Raw genomic sequence first — 15,941 nt, forward strand, 5'->3', positions numbered from 1 at the left:
CACATACATCAGTAAATGCATAAGGCACTCAGGTGGCACTGAAGTCCGTAATGCTAGCCCACTGCAGCTGAAATTCAGGTGCTATCAGCCGGCTGGGTATCTACACAGACATGATTATGTCCGGGGTGGCTAAAGCCCTGCGATGGATTAGCGGCTTGTCTAGGCTATTCCTATCTTGCACCTAGTGTTTCCATTCGATCCAGACTCACCACGACCCTGACCATAATAAAGCAGCTAATAAGAATGAAAATAAAAGTACTTTTTCATTGTGTGTGGGTTTTCTTCTATTTTTTATTAATTTATAAAGGTGTACAGGGTGGCAAACAGCATCCTAATAACATAGTATCCTAAGATGTTAGCTATTTAGCACAGGAGTCCGTTATGTTTATGTTTGTGAGCAGTTAATATAATGCAGGAGGACAAATGAATCTCGTCCACCTGTGTGTTTCAGCTGCCTGCATTGTCTTAATAATTCAGTTTTATCATTTCTCCAGATTCTCTCACTTTATTTACAGCGATAAGAGGAAATAAATATGAACCAGCATGAACCTTTAATAACAACATTTGTCAAAAAATGTAATTCAAATAATCTCATTAATAATGAAAAACTCAACAGTGCTTCATGAATCTTTAATGTCGGGATTTGAATGTGGACGTGGTGGCCGACTCGCCTTTATAGGCTTTAATATTTACACATCTGTGCTCTAATTAACCAACTAAGTACTAATTAAAAAAGCTAAAATATTACAATATCACATCTGTGGTTTGAATTGTGTCCCAGACCATCATGTGTGATTAGGAGGACCTTTTATTTATCATTAGAGGCTTCTAGTCACTATATTTAGCTCACAGGAAGAGACTGTTGTTTCTATAACAGGACGGAAGAATAGTCTTATAATAATAAAATAATAATTAGTAATAATTTTAATTTTTAGTGTGCTGGCTCAGAAATACCTTTTTAAACCTGCTACTGTTGGGCCCTTGAGCAAGGCCCTTGATCCTCAATTGTTTTTAAGTTGCTTTTGTGGCTGCTAAAATGCCATAAATGTAAATATTCCTGTTAAAAACTTAAATAAATGAAAAACTTTGTGTAATGTTATATTTGTTTTATGCAATAACACAAGAAATCATAAAGATGCCATTTTTGAAATTTTTACATCACTGTATTTAAAATCTCATCACTGGATGGATCATTTTTCCTCCAATTTTCGCGTACTCAATTTGTCTTCTGCTGCTGGGGGATCCCTGATTGCATTCGAAGGTGGGTATATTGCTGCTAATGCCTCCTCGGACCCGCGCACAGCTCCAGTGGACCCCTTCTTTTCGCCTATGCATTCTGCACAGGCACTTCTCTATCTGCTAATCAGGGTCCTTGCACAGCGTTAGAAGACCCCACTCACATAGTCCGGTCATCCTGCCCTAGCAGACACGGTAGCCAATTATGCCCGCTAGATGGCGCCCAGCTGAGGAGTTCAGAATATCGCCGCTGGTGTGCTAGCGGAAGATCCCGCTGCGCCACCTGGGCGCCCGGATGGATAATTTAAGAGATATGTATACTTTATTTGTCATATATACATATACAGTTGTACAGTACAATGAAATTCTTTCTTCGCATATCCCAGCTTGTTTTTTGGGAGCTGGGGTCAGAGTGCAGGGTCAGCCACCTTACGGCGCCCCTGGAGCAGACAGGGTTAAGGGTCTTGCTCAAGGACCCAACAGTGGCTGCATAGCAGAGCCTGGATTTGAACCGCCAATATTCTGGTTGACAGCCCAAAGCTCTACCCACTAGGCCACCACTGTCCCAATCTGCTTTATGGATTTACTATACCAGTCCACGTCTACTGCTGGTGTTAATGGTTTGATTTTTGTTTAAACTTCACTCTCACCTTGTTCACAGTTGTTGCCCTTGTATGCTGGGATGCAGATGCAGATTCCCAGGACGCATTCTCCATGGTTTGAGCAGGTCGGGTCCACGCACTGGTCCTCCTGGATGTTGCACTCGGGCCCCTTCCAGCCCTCGTGGCAGATGCACCGCCCCTTCTCATACTGGCCATTACCGCTGCACAGTACCGGGCACGTGTCTGCAAACACAAGAGACCAATTAGCACTAATCTATCATCATGATATGTACATACACTAGAGGGACTAAATTACACTATATATAACCAGATCTGTGTGTACATGTGACATTCGCTTAATGAGCATTCCATTTGCACTGGCAGTAATATGAAGTTTGCAGCTATAACAGCACCCACAAAGCTGAAAGAATATAATTTATTTTTAGATGTAATTATTTCTATACAGTAAGTAGAACTGTTAATTAAGACTATTCCAGAAACACTTGATTTCAATAACTGAACGGTGTCCACTTACTTCTGGCCATGCAGTGTATGCAGTTAAGCTTTACCTAATATCAGCATTTATTTTTTTGAATCAGTGAAGTCTTTCTGTCAGCATTCTGTCCAATCTCTAGAGACGGTTGTGGAGAAAATCCCTGAATTTCAGCAGTTTCTGACTTAAACCAGCCGTCTGGTACCAACAACCACGCCAGGCTCAGAGTCTCTCATATCACAACGGATTCTTCACTCTGATCCTTAAAAATAGTCATGTAGATTTAGTCTTTTAGATTTAGTCTTTAGTAATGTAGATTGTGCTGCCCTGCACGACTGGCTGACTGAATAATTACATAAAGGAGCAGGTGTTCCTAATAAAGGAGCAGGTGTTCCTAATAAAGTGGCCAGTTTATCCCAAGGATTCAAGATTCTGGCTGGAATTGAGGCCAGGGCTAAGACTGAGGCAAGGACTCCACTAGACCCCTGAAGCTGTGCTGTGGTATCTGGCGCCAATATGTTAGCAGCAGATCCTTTAACTCCTGTAAGTTGTGAGGTGAGGCCTCCATGGATTGGACTTGTTTGTCCAGCACATCCCACAGATGCTCGATTGGACTGAGATCTGGGGAATTTGGAGGCCAGGTCAACACCTCAAACTCATTGTTGTGCTCCTCAAACCGTTCCTGAAGCATTTTTGCTTTGTGGCAGGACGCATCATCCTGCTGAAAGAGGCCACAGATATCAGGGAACCGTCTCCATGAAAGGGTGAACATGGTCTGCAACAATGCTTAGGTAGGTGGTTCGTGTCAAGGTAACATCCACATGGATGGCAGGACCCAAGGTTTCCAAGCAGAATATTGGCCAAAGCATCACACTGCCTCCGCCCGCTTGCCTTCTTCTCATAGTGCATCCTGGTGCCGTGTGTTCCCCAGGTAAGTGACGCACACGCACCCAGCCATACACGTGATGTAAAAGAAAACGTGATTCATCAGACCAGGCCACCTTCTTTTATTGCTCCATGGTCCAGTTCCAATGCTCACGTGCTTGTTGTTGGCGCTTTCAGCAGTGGACAGGGGTCATATATATATATGCAAAGCACAATAAAGGCTGGAGCTTTTATTCAGCTTAGAGCTTTGAGGGTCATTGATGTCATTGAGGGTCATTCCAGTTCCAGTCTGGAATGTCCAATCAGAAGCCTGGAGCCCTCATTCCTGAGCCAGCACTGTCCATAATAATTATAATACCAATAATATTCACTTATTGTAAATCAAACATTAAAAAAGGCTGCTTTGATGATTTAAGCCACGGACCAACAAAATGTCATGGCATTCTAAAAAATGGCTTGAAGCCCTGGCCTCAATTCCAGTTGGAATATTTGGGATAAATTGGAACAGCCACTGTGAGACAGACCTATTGTGGCATCACTGCATGACCTAACTCATTACTCATTCCTTAGAGACTAAATAAGAGGCGAATCGCTGCAGTCTTGTTTCAAACTTTAGTGGATATTCTACACACTGGTTTAGCAACAAATGCCCACAAACTGGTGAGCCACCAAGATCCGGTCACTGGTGATCATGTGGTGATCTACTACTGTTAACAGACAGATCAGAGGAGGGTACACATACAGTAACCGTACCCCCAACCCAGCGCCTCTTTATCGTGGATCTTCAGCTTTCAAATCCCACAGCCTTTCAGAAGAATGCACACTACGCTGTCCCCATCCAAATAAGTGAGACTCATGCTCAGCGTGCACCAGCCGGGTGCCCGTGCTGTGCCTCCGAATATATCCGTCTCACTCGAGGTGCTCCGAGGCACAAAAAATAGCCGAATAAATAAGCATAGAGCAAGCGATGTGCTTACAGGGCCAACTTTTGATTCATGTGTATCCTATTTGTTTTCCTCCACCTTTCCTGCTGCTAGATAAAAGACAGCCTGGCGCTGCCCGTTGTTGCCCTCAGAGGTGAAGAACTCGGTCCTGTCAAATCTAAAAAATGTCCCAGTGCAAGTATAAGCACAGGGTTCAAGTCACTGGCTGGCAGCCTGAACATTAAATCTGATGTGAACTGATGCCTGATGGTAGAGCGTGATAAATACAACTTTAATAGAATAGATTAGAATAGAACGCCTTTATTTGTCATACATACATATACAGGTGTGCAGTACAACAAAAATCTTTTTTCTTATATTAAGGGCCTCGCTCAAGGGCCCAAAAGTGGCAGCATGGCAGAGCCGGGATTCAAACTCCCAACCTTTTGACTGATATGCCAAAGCTCATATCAGTGTGTCATCAGTGAGATCAAACCACATCATGAGAGTTCACACACAGACCAGCACAAACGAAGCATTTTAAATCAGTAATAGCATGTAATCAGTATATTCCTACTACTACTGCTAAAAAAAAAAAAAAAAAAAAAAAAAAAAAAAAAAAAAAATAATAATAATAATAATAATAATAACAATAATAATAATAATTAAAAAAATAATAATAATAAAAATTATAATAATACATAATAATAATAATAATAGTAATACATAATAATATAATAATAATAATAATACATAATAATAATAATCATAATATTATTTCATATTATTGTTGTTATTTTTATTTTATTATTATTTTAATATCATTATATTATTGTAATATATAATAATAACATGGTAACAATACTAGTAATAAATGTTAGCCTGCTTATTATTATTATTATTATTATTATTATTATGTATTATTATTATTATGTATTACTATTATTATTATTGTTATGTATTATTATTATTATTATTGTTTTTATTATTATGATGTATTACTATTATTATAATTATGATTATGATTATTATTAGCTTAGAGGCCTCATGCAAGAAAGAAGCTCCTGCTTCAAAACTTAAACCATAAAACATGTTTGTTGCTGATTACATAAACAAAAAAATATCAGAAGCAGGAATTTTTTCATGCATGGAAGTCGATTTTTCTCATCATTCTGGAGCTGAATGTATATACGTAGAATAAATCTCTGATCTGAGCGTAACCTGGTCTGTGTTATGATTGCAGGTCAGAACCTGATCATGACGGCTCAACATTCTTATTTAAACAGGAACACCGCGCGACCCTCGCCGAGCTCGTCCTGAATCTCTTGCTCCTGTTCTGCACAACGTTCCTCTCTCCTAGATCCAGAGCTGTCTATTAATCTCCATAACCTCGCTGGCACGCTGCCCGAGACGGCAGCAATAAGGGGGCATTATGTGCAGCACAATAATTCATAGGCTCGGGACCCCAGGAGACGGTGAGAAGGTGCAGGAATCAGGTCCCGGTAATAGGCTATAAGGAACGCTCAATGACATCGCTGAGTCCAAGAGGTGCAACCAAAACCGGCCTGATTTATTGGCTTTGTGCGCTCCAGTCAAGCCTTTTTTAAAGTCTTTGAAGCCTGTAATCATTTACTGGTGTGACGGTGGGTGGAAAAAAAAGAGCCAGAGAGAGAGCGAGAGAGAGGATAGTGAGGACTTCCTGATAGTTAGTACCTGTCCTACAATACCAGAATACCAGTACACTAAAACCTGGTCTTTTACTGGCTGTTTAGGAATCTTATGGTAACGATGTTCTGCAGTTGTGTGTTTCTTTAAAATACTAAAGTTTTGTTATCTCATATTGTTATTTGTGGGAAAGTGATGTCTAATTAATTAATGAATTAATATTTGTGTGTGCTTGTGACGTCAGCAACACAAATGGCACCAATTTTTACTTTAAGGTCTTAAGAAAGACTTTTTGCTAATAATGATTTTTAAGTGAATGATTTTATTTAAATTCAATTAATTTAATATGCAAAAAGGAGTAATAAAAATAATCTCAGGCACCCAGGCGGCGCAGTGGGATATTCCGCTAGCACCGAGATTCTGAACTCCTCGGTTCGAAACTCTGCATTGCCAACTTTCGGCTGGCCGCCATCTAGCAGGCAAAATTGGCAGTGCCTGCAGCAGACACGGTTCTGCTCGGGCGGGATGACTGGACTACGTGGGTGGGGTCTTCATACGCCTGTGCAGAGTGCATAGGTGAAAAAGGATTCCGTTAAGGGCTGCGTGCGGGTCGGAGGAGGCGTGAGCAGCAATGTACCCTCCTCGACTGCAATCAGGGATCCCCCAGCAGCGGAAGAGAAACTGACTACGATAAAATGGGAGAAAATGCATAAATAAAATAGAAAATAATAATAATAATAATCTCAGATATGAGATATTTTGTCTAACTTAAAATTAACTTAAAAATGGGAAAAATGAAAAAGAAAATAAATAAATAAATAAATAAAATGCAAATTTCCATTTGCCTCCTGTTTGTTGTTTAGTTTCAGTCCACAACCTCATAGTGTGAAAGGCCATCAGACAGCCCGCTAGCTCCCTCAAACAAAGCCAACATGGCCGACCGTTAAGCCGAAGCATGCATGCAAGCCTGGAAGAGTGAAATCAATGTGGCATCCACAGGAAATCAGGAGGGGATTATGTTCTATAAAACCCTCCTCCAGGTTTCATCTCCTCTGTAGAGCCTCATAATAGCACATGAGCCGAAACCAGCATGGTGTACGCCAACAAAGAGCTGGGAATAAATGTAGGAAGAGATATCGGCCTTAAATCTTCAAACATTATTAAACCGTGGCTGATGTTCTGGTGTCGATACCGCTGTGCTCCAAAAAGTCCTGATCTGAAGAGGAAACATCCACGTTTTACAGCTTTATAAAGGAATTACCATGAAGGCTGCGTAACTGTTCCTCTGTTTTTATTCATTATGTTTGTGGGTGCTTGTGGCTCACACACACACACACGTTTCATTCCCATTACTGCCTTTATAAAATTTTACTGTCACTGTTACCATTTTATTCTTGTTACTATTCGCACTATTTTTTTATTATTATTTTGTTTTACTTTTACATATCTGTAACTATTTTGTATATATTGTACTATTTTATTGGTATTTTTTCCTTCTTCTTCTTTTTTATTCTTTAATTAAGCTTTGTCAATATGAATGTGCTTATTTATCATGTCAATAAAGCTACCTTTGAGACAGATATCCCTTTTCCACCGACGCAGATCCAGCTCCGTTCCGGTTCGCAAACTTGATTTTGAACCAGTACTTTGTGTTTCCACCGAAAACAAGAGGTTCCAGACAGTGAACTAGCATTCTCATCTGGCACCACAGAGTACTTGGTTTTTCAGCGAGAACCGAGACGTCATATGTGGGCGTGTCACAGTGTAGAGGTTTGGGTGCTTTCACATGAGAAGCTACTGAACTGCTGTGGTGCTAAACTTTCATCTTTTAAAGTTCACCTGATTACATTTTGATCCAGTTTGCCGCTGATATTCACTGATATTTTGATGAACTGTGTGACAGAACGAAAACCGCTTAATGTGAAAAATAAAGCGGAACGTGGCTTGTTGTATTAAAACAATGAGCGATAAATTTCTGCAGTACAGAGCACTTACAACCAGTACAGAGCGTTTATAACCAGTAATAATGGAGAGAAATTAAGTGTTAAGCTCTTTCGACTCTCCCGAGCTGCAGAACCACCACACGTGAAGTTAATCCAGCTAAACACAGATACATGTGGAGCTTTTAGACTGGATTTAATGGTTATTTCACACAGATGTTTGTTTGTGTCGTGGACCTTTGTGATGTTTTATCGCTCAAGCCGAGCGCTGAGTAAATCGGCTGTTTGCGTCGAGGGTCGTGGTGAGAGTGAAGCACAAAACGCTTCTCACATTAATGAACTGAAGAAGAAAAAACTGTGACAAACACGTCTACGTCTTCTTATCACCGATAGCTGATCAATGCTTTTTGCATAAAAACGAACATCTGTACCAACAGCACAGATGCTCGCATGTAATCTACACGCTCCGCCATCATGTTACTACTCTTTACTTTTTGTAACGCCCACCGTTGATGACGCAGGCTTGGTTCCCAAAAACTGGTGGAAACGCGGGTCGGTTCTCGAAGAAACCTGAACAGAACCGGTTTAAGAACCAGAGTTCATTTGGTGGAAAAGCACTAAGAGAGAGTTTTATCGGTGCTTCTAGCTTGGTCGGGTGTTCAACACATACAACCGGCTGTGTCTGAGGAAGGGAGGGACACTCAGGGTTTATTCTCATTCACGATGTAATAGTGACTCCTGATTGGTCAAGGACACAGCGAGACTTTCCTTACACTGTACGTGTTAAAGGAGCCACCAATAAGGTGGGTGCTGGTCTATTTCCTTGGCCAACCCTTTCTAAGCAATTTTAAGAGTACATGGAACAGTGGTCGCTTCAAGAAGCAAACTCAAGTTGTTATCTCATGATGAAAGAACATTATTTCTTCAAAATGACTGGACCACAATGGGTGAGAATGAAGAAACTATAGTTAAGTTAGTAGAGTTGGTAGCTCAGTTTGTTCATTACTGCCATCAGATCACAGAAACAGAATACTGAACTCACAGCTTCTGTCATCTAGTGTTCTTATTTGTTACTCTTATATATGATCATATTTATCTATTTTATATTATTAATATTATTTGTTTATTGTTATTATTATTATTTTGTTATTTACTCACACGCTCACTTTCTTAACCGATTATTCACTCAGAGATGCGGGAGGGTGCTGGAGCCTATCCCAGCTTTTCAATGGGTGCAAGGCACACAGTAACACCCTGGACGGAACGCCAGTCCATCGCAGGGCAGACACACATACACTCATTCACCTATAGGGCAATTCAATGTCTCCAATTAACCTTGACTGCATGTTTTTGGACTGGAGACCGGAGGAAACCCACACAAACATGGGGAGAACATGTAAACTCCGCACAGAACGCACCCGGACCGCCTTGCCTGGGATTCAAACCCAGGACCTTCTGGCTGTGATGCGACAGTGCTACCCACTTAGCCACCGTGCCGCCCATGTTATTTACTTGTTTTCTCTAATGTTTGGCTTCTATTTGTTATTGATTTTTATGCAGAACTGTAATAATTGCATCATGCAAAATGTACCGCTTTGGCAACACAAACTCCCTGTCATGCCAATAGAGCTATTTAAATTTGAAAAAAATAAAATAAAAAAAATAATAATAATAATAATAAATTGAGAGAGAGAGAATTTGTGTGTGAGAGAGAGACAGAGAGATACAATTATTCTTTCTCTCTATGGACCACAATGCTAAAGCAATGTTTCTCTGCTAATGCAGCTTTATTTTATTTAACCACATTTTACTCCACAAATATACAATAAAACTTTAACACTTTTTATTTCTTAATGTACTTTTCAATACCATCATGTGTGGGCTCAAGGTTACTCATGAATGCACTGATGTTCCACATTGATCCTTGGTGTAGAAAAGAATGAAGGACAGAGGAAAACAGAGGATACAGAAAACGTCCTCGGCGCAATTCACCATGGTTCACTATACCACTCTAGAAAATGTGAGCTCTCACCTTTTTCGCAGTTGGGTCCCAGAAATCCAGGAAAGCAGTGGCAGTGCCCAGCTATACATTCACCGTTCCCATTACAGCTAGAGGAGCAGCCGTCCATAGATTCTGTAAAACAATGAGTTCTGTCAGTGCTAAATAAACAGCCAACATTATTTTGATGTTTAACCATTTAAAAGAGCTCACCTTGCCCAGCATGAACCTGCATTAACACATCCTTTAAAAATCTGTATGGTGTTTTCTACTAGCTGACCAAAGACACAACATAACCACCCCCTAGAGACCAGTTCATCTAAACACTAGGATGGTTTAATGTGGTATAATTAAGGTCCTACCTAATTCATGGCTGTGAAAATCGTGTCACGGACCTTGAAATGAGCTGTTTCACGTGTAATAAGCAATTTGCTGTGAAATTCAAAATGTAAGGTTTGTGTTTAGTGATTTAACATTTTTCATTTACAAAGCGTGTGAAATATGAAGCGCAATAAGCAATATGAGGCGGTCCTACCAATCCTACGGCAATTCAGTTAGTGTTAGAGTCTTGTTCTGTGGTGTGCTGTGCTGTGCTGACAATATTTGATGTATGTGTTTACGTACTGAGTGCATTTTGTCCCATTGTGGATTCCATGATCAAAGGAAAAGTATGCTTCTCGACACATGTGATCATCTCTGTGCTGCGCCTCAAAAGAACAAGCCAGTAAGGTATTAAGTTCCTAATAGTTTATCTATGTACAGTTTATTTCCTACTGTATGAACTCAACAAACTCTAAAGACGCTCGGTTACACTAACAATCGGTTAGACAAAATGTCCAGGATGTCGAAGCGTACAGCAGCTAAAAACTAAGTTTGGAAAACTCCCAACCGATCCAACCGAGTCAAAGACATGCAGTTAGACCAAAGTGTGAGTGTGTGTGTGTGTGTGTGTGTGCCCTGTGCTGGACTAGCGACTTCGTCTTATGAATCAGACCCACCATGACCCTGACCAGGATAAAGCAGTGACAAAGCAGGCAATAAATGTATACACAAATGAATAAATCAATGAATCAATGAATCAGTGAATCAATTAATGAATTGCACACTATCACTTGTTGTTTGGTGGGTGGTTTAATCAGACTCTGATGATAAGTGTTACCGTAGCAACTCTGGACCAGTCGTTATTCTGATTCCACCCTGAACAAAACCTGACTGGAATAATGAACTTATGAACACACAGTGAATAAACCACATGCTAATACACAGCAGTCTGTTGAACATGTTTATCCTGGTTCTACATTATTAAACTTTAAACGTATAATTTGTGTTGCACCATCTTGTATCTATTTATTTTTGAACGCTTGCTAGCACTAGCATGGCTATCTGCGTGGTCGTTATGTTAGATGTTACGTGTGCTCTTGCATGATGTATAATCCTCATTATTCTCAGCATCCCTCAGAGCTGCATTATTATTTCTGCAATCTGTTTCCGTCAGCCGTGAAATTATAGTAAATATTGTGTGAGGTGTTCGTTTTGTTTCTAGGGAAATTGGTCTTGGAAAGATCTGGCAAGATCATAGACAAGACTGGGAAGCTATAGTGAAAAACATTGTCTGAATTCATTTATATTCTGAAAATTGATATGGAGAGGTCGTCTGGAGTTCCACTCGGTTTACTATTAAAAACCTTGTACATACTTTTTAGTGTATGTAAATGAATGGTTGGGTAAACGTTCTACCTAAAATTCATTATACACTGATCAGCCATAACATTAAAACCACCTCCTCGTTTCTACACTCACTGTCCATTTTATCAGCTCCACTTACCATATAGAAGCACTTTGTAGTTCTACAATTACTGACTGTAGTCCATCTGTTTCTCTACATACTTTTTTAACCTGCTTTCACCCTGTTCTTCAATGGTCAGGACCCCCACAGGACCACCACAGAGCAGGTATTATTTAGGTGGTGGATCATTCCCAGCACTGCACTGACATGGTGGTGGTGTGTTAGTGTGTGTTGTGCTGGTATGAGTGGATCAGACACAGCATTTTTAAATACCGTGTCCACTCACTGTCCACTCTATTAGACAGTCCTACCTAGTTGGTCCACCATGTAGATGTAAATTCAGAGACGATCGCTCATCTATTGGTGCTGTTTGAGTTGGTCATCTTCTAGACCTTCATCAGTGGTCACATGACGCTGCCCACGGGGCACTGTTGGCTGGATATATTTTTGGTTAGTGGACTATTCTCAGTCCAGCAGTGACAGTGAGATGTTTAAAAACTCCAGCAGCACTGCTGTGTCTGATCCACTCATACCAGCACAACACACACTAACACACCACCATCATGTCAGTGCCACTGCAGTGCTGAGAATGATCCACCACCCAAATAATACCTGCTCTGTAGTGGTCCTGTGGGGGTCCTGACCATTGAAGAACAGCATGAAAGGGGGCTAACAAAGCATGCAGAGAAACAGATGGACTACAGTCAGTAATTGTAGAACTCTTTGACAAAGTCTTGTAAGAATTCTAAAGGACACTTTATTTTAATAGCATTTGTTTTATTAAAAAAAATGGGACGCCCAACAAGCTCATGATCAGGTGTCCAAATACTTTAGGCCATATAATGTATAATATCTTGAGTAAAAGTGGCCTGGGACAAAAGTATCTGCCAGACGTGTAATTGTAAATGCATCGCTTTGCATTTTCTGCTGCACCAGTGTTATTAACACCAGAGACATAAACTGCTGCAATTTAATTAGCGCAATGCTATTAGCCGCTGCGCTACACATTTAAATATTGTAGCACACAAACAATAATGTAATCAGTGTGTACGAGTGTGTATCGGAGCGTGCTTGTACCTGCATCGTTTTCACTATGTATTCAAATTAGTGTAACTATTATTAACGTACATTAAACATAACCAGGCTGCAGCAGAATCTTCAGCATCGCAGCTTCGATGTGGACTTTAGTTCTGCACACCAAATCCATTTAGCCTCTGCAGAATGATGGATGGCTGGATTAAAAATGTAAACAAAAGCTCACGGCGAGGCCCAGCAGGAGAAAGAGGCTAGCAGAGAGATTATTTCAGTTAGCATGAAAAAACTCAAATAAGCTGCTTTTATCCACATGTACGAGCTCCGGCGCATGATCTGCGACGGAAACAGAAACTGTACAGCAGTGATATTTTTATCCTGCGTGCCCACACACGAGAGACGGGATGAGACCAGGAGCATGGCAGCTCCTCTGAAAGCTGTTTTACATGAGCAGATGACTGACTAGTCCATTATAACCAGTGGAATAGATTTTTCTAGCCGTGCAGGATTTACAGGGTGACGAATTTAGATTCTGTTGTGCAGTGTGTACCATCAGGTGTCATCACATCAAGAGCTACATCCAATAACTTTATTTTCTAACAACCGCCAATCTTCTGAAAGTACTTTCAACAGGATTTAAGAGTGTGTGTGTGTGTGTGTGTGAGAGAGAGAGAAAGAGATAGAGAGAGAGAGAGAGAGAGAGAGAGAGAGAGAGCGAGAGAGAAAATTTTACTGGGTGAGAATGAAGAAATTCTAGTGTTAGTAGCTCAGTATGTTCATCACTGCCATCAGATCATAAAAACAGAGGATCTGAACTTATAGCTTCTATCATCTAGTGTTCTTATTTCTCACACTGATCTATTGTTATATTATTTTTATTACTTTTATTATTATTATTATTATTACTTTTATTATTATTATTATTAATTATTATTATTATTGTTATTATTATTTTATTATTATTACTATTATTGTTATTATTATTATAATAATTATTATTATCATTATCATTATTATCATTATTATCATTATTATTATCATTATTATTAATATTATTATTATTATTATCATTATTATTATTATTATTATTATTATTATTATCATCATTATTATCAATCATTATTATTACTATTATTATTATTATCATTGTTATTATTATTATTATCATTATAATATTATTATTATATTATTATTATTATTATCATTATCATTATTATTATTATTATTATTATTATTATTATTATCATCATTATTATCAATCATTATTATTACTATTATTATTATTATTATTTTTATTGTTATTATTATTATTATCATTATAATATTATTATTATTATCATTATAATATTATTATTATTATATTATTATTATTATTATTATTATCATTATTATTATTATCATCATCATTATTATTATTATCATTACTTTTATTATTGTTATTATTATTGTTATTATTATTATTATTATTACTTTTATTATTATTATTATTATTATCATTATTATTATTTTGTTATTTACATGTTTTCTCTAATGTCTGGCTCATAATTGCTATTGATTTTCATGCAGAACTGCATATTACAGAATGTACTGCTTTGGCAACACATCAATAAAGCTATTTAAATTAAAAAAATAAATAAATAAATTCAGAGAGAGAGAGAGAGAGAGAGAGAGAGGGAGAGAGAGAGAGAATTTGTGGGCAGACTGTTGGACCAGAAGATCTGACTAGCAAACAAACTAAAAATGTCTTTTGTGCACAGGGATACAGTCATGAGAAAAGGAAAGGACCTTCCCCAAACTGTTCCAACAAAGTTGCAAGCATATTTAGGCGTATTTGTTAGCAATTTAGTCTGACACAATGATAAAAAGGTTGCCAGCTTGCATTTAGGCCTATAGAGCAAATATTGTACATCTCACTTGGAGCTCTAATAATTGGGCTGTGTCCCAAATCACACTCTAAGAGGGATGTAAACATCCAGCCCAGACATGTGCTTTTTAGGTGCTGTTTTGGTGCAATGGTGCAATGACTAACCGATTGCTAACTGAATTGCCGTAGGATTGCTAGTGTAACAGTGAGCTGGCAATGTTTGATGTATGTGTTCACGTATTGAGTGCATTTTGTCCCACTGTGGATTCCATAGTCAATGGAAAAGTGTGCTTCTCTACACACGTGATCATCTCTGTGTAGTCTGTGCTGTATTTCAAAAGAACAAGCCAGTAAAGTATTCTGCTCCCCATACTTACTCACACATCCACAAAGCTGAATCAGTTCATCTGGACACATAGTTTGGTGTGGAGATTCGTTTAATCACGTTTTGTTTCTCCATGTATCTCCACACCAAACTTTGTGTCCAGATGAACTGATTCAACTTTGGAAACATCATTAATGGAGCTGAACTACGGAACCGTGCGAGCTCTTGTTCTCTGGACTCCTTACCGATGATGGAGCTCAGCAGTAAGACCTGCTCGGTCTTCTTGCCGTCGTTATACAGAGCCAGGTACCAGGTCCCGGGGTCCATGTACTCTATGAAGCCGGTGTCCTGCAGAGTGCTAAGCTGAAGGTTCTTCTGTGCTGAGCTCAGGTTCTCTGAAGATTTGGGTTCTGGTTTGATCAGCTGCTTTCCGTCCAAGAGCTTCACGAAGTCAAACTGAGGAGAGGAATTTAAACACAGTCAGAATAAATATGGACACGTGTCAGGAGGAGCTGAGAGGGAAAAAAAAAACATCTTTATTTATCGGCTGAAGGTTTAGGAGGAGGTGATTCAGTTTCAGACACTGAGTTTTGTTCACTGCTAAAACATAAAAGTTCACATAATAATAATAATAATAAATCTATCTGTCTGTCTGTGTCTATCTATCTGTCTGTCTGTCTGTCTGTCTGTCTGTCTGTGTCAATCTATCTATTTATCTATCTATCTATCTGTCTGTCTGTCTGTGTCTATCTATCTATTTATCTATCTATCTATCTGTCTGTCTGTGTGTGTCTATCTATCTGTCTGTCTGTCTGTGTCTATCTGTTTATTTATCTTTCTATCTATCTGTCTGTGTCTATCTATCTATCTATCTATCTATCTATCTATCTGTCTGTCTGTCTGTCAATAGTAAGACAGACATACACAGACAGGATGATAGACAGACAGACAGACTGACAGACAGACAAATAGAGAAAGACAGACTGACAGACCGACAAACAGACAGAGAGATAGACGGACATACAGACAGACAGACATACAGTTAGATAGACAGACAGGCAGACAGACATACATATAGGCAGGCAGGCAGACATACACAAACAGGCAGACAGATAGATAAACAGATAGACAAAAAGACAGACAGACAAACAAAGACAGACAAACAGAGAGACACAGACAAACACTAACAGA

At 39.2% G+C, this 15,941-nt stretch overlaps 1 protein-coding gene across 1 annotated transcript in view; it reads right to left on the minus strand.

Moving 5' to 3' along the window:
- Window positions 1-15,941, minus strand: part of LOC134319304 (teneurin-1-like) — a 301,993-nt gene that overhangs the window by 102,983 nt on the left and 183,069 nt on the right. The window contains exons 8-10 of the mRNA XM_063000393.1: window positions 14,996-15,206; window positions 9,777-9,878; window positions 1,887-2,081 (exon numbers count right to left, since the gene is read on the minus strand). Coding sequence (XP_062856463.1) covers window positions 1,887-2,081; window positions 9,777-9,878; window positions 14,996-15,206 — 508 coding nt within the window. The remainder of the gene's footprint in view (window positions 1-1,886; window positions 2,082-9,776; window positions 9,879-14,995; window positions 15,207-15,941) is intronic.

Source organism: Trichomycterus rosablanca, chromosome 8, assembly GCF_030014385.1.
Source record: "Trichomycterus rosablanca isolate fTriRos1 chromosome 8, fTriRos1.hap1, whole genome shotgun sequence".
Lineage (NCBI taxonomy): Eukaryota > Metazoa > Chordata > Actinopteri > Siluriformes > Trichomycteridae > Trichomycterus > Trichomycterus rosablanca.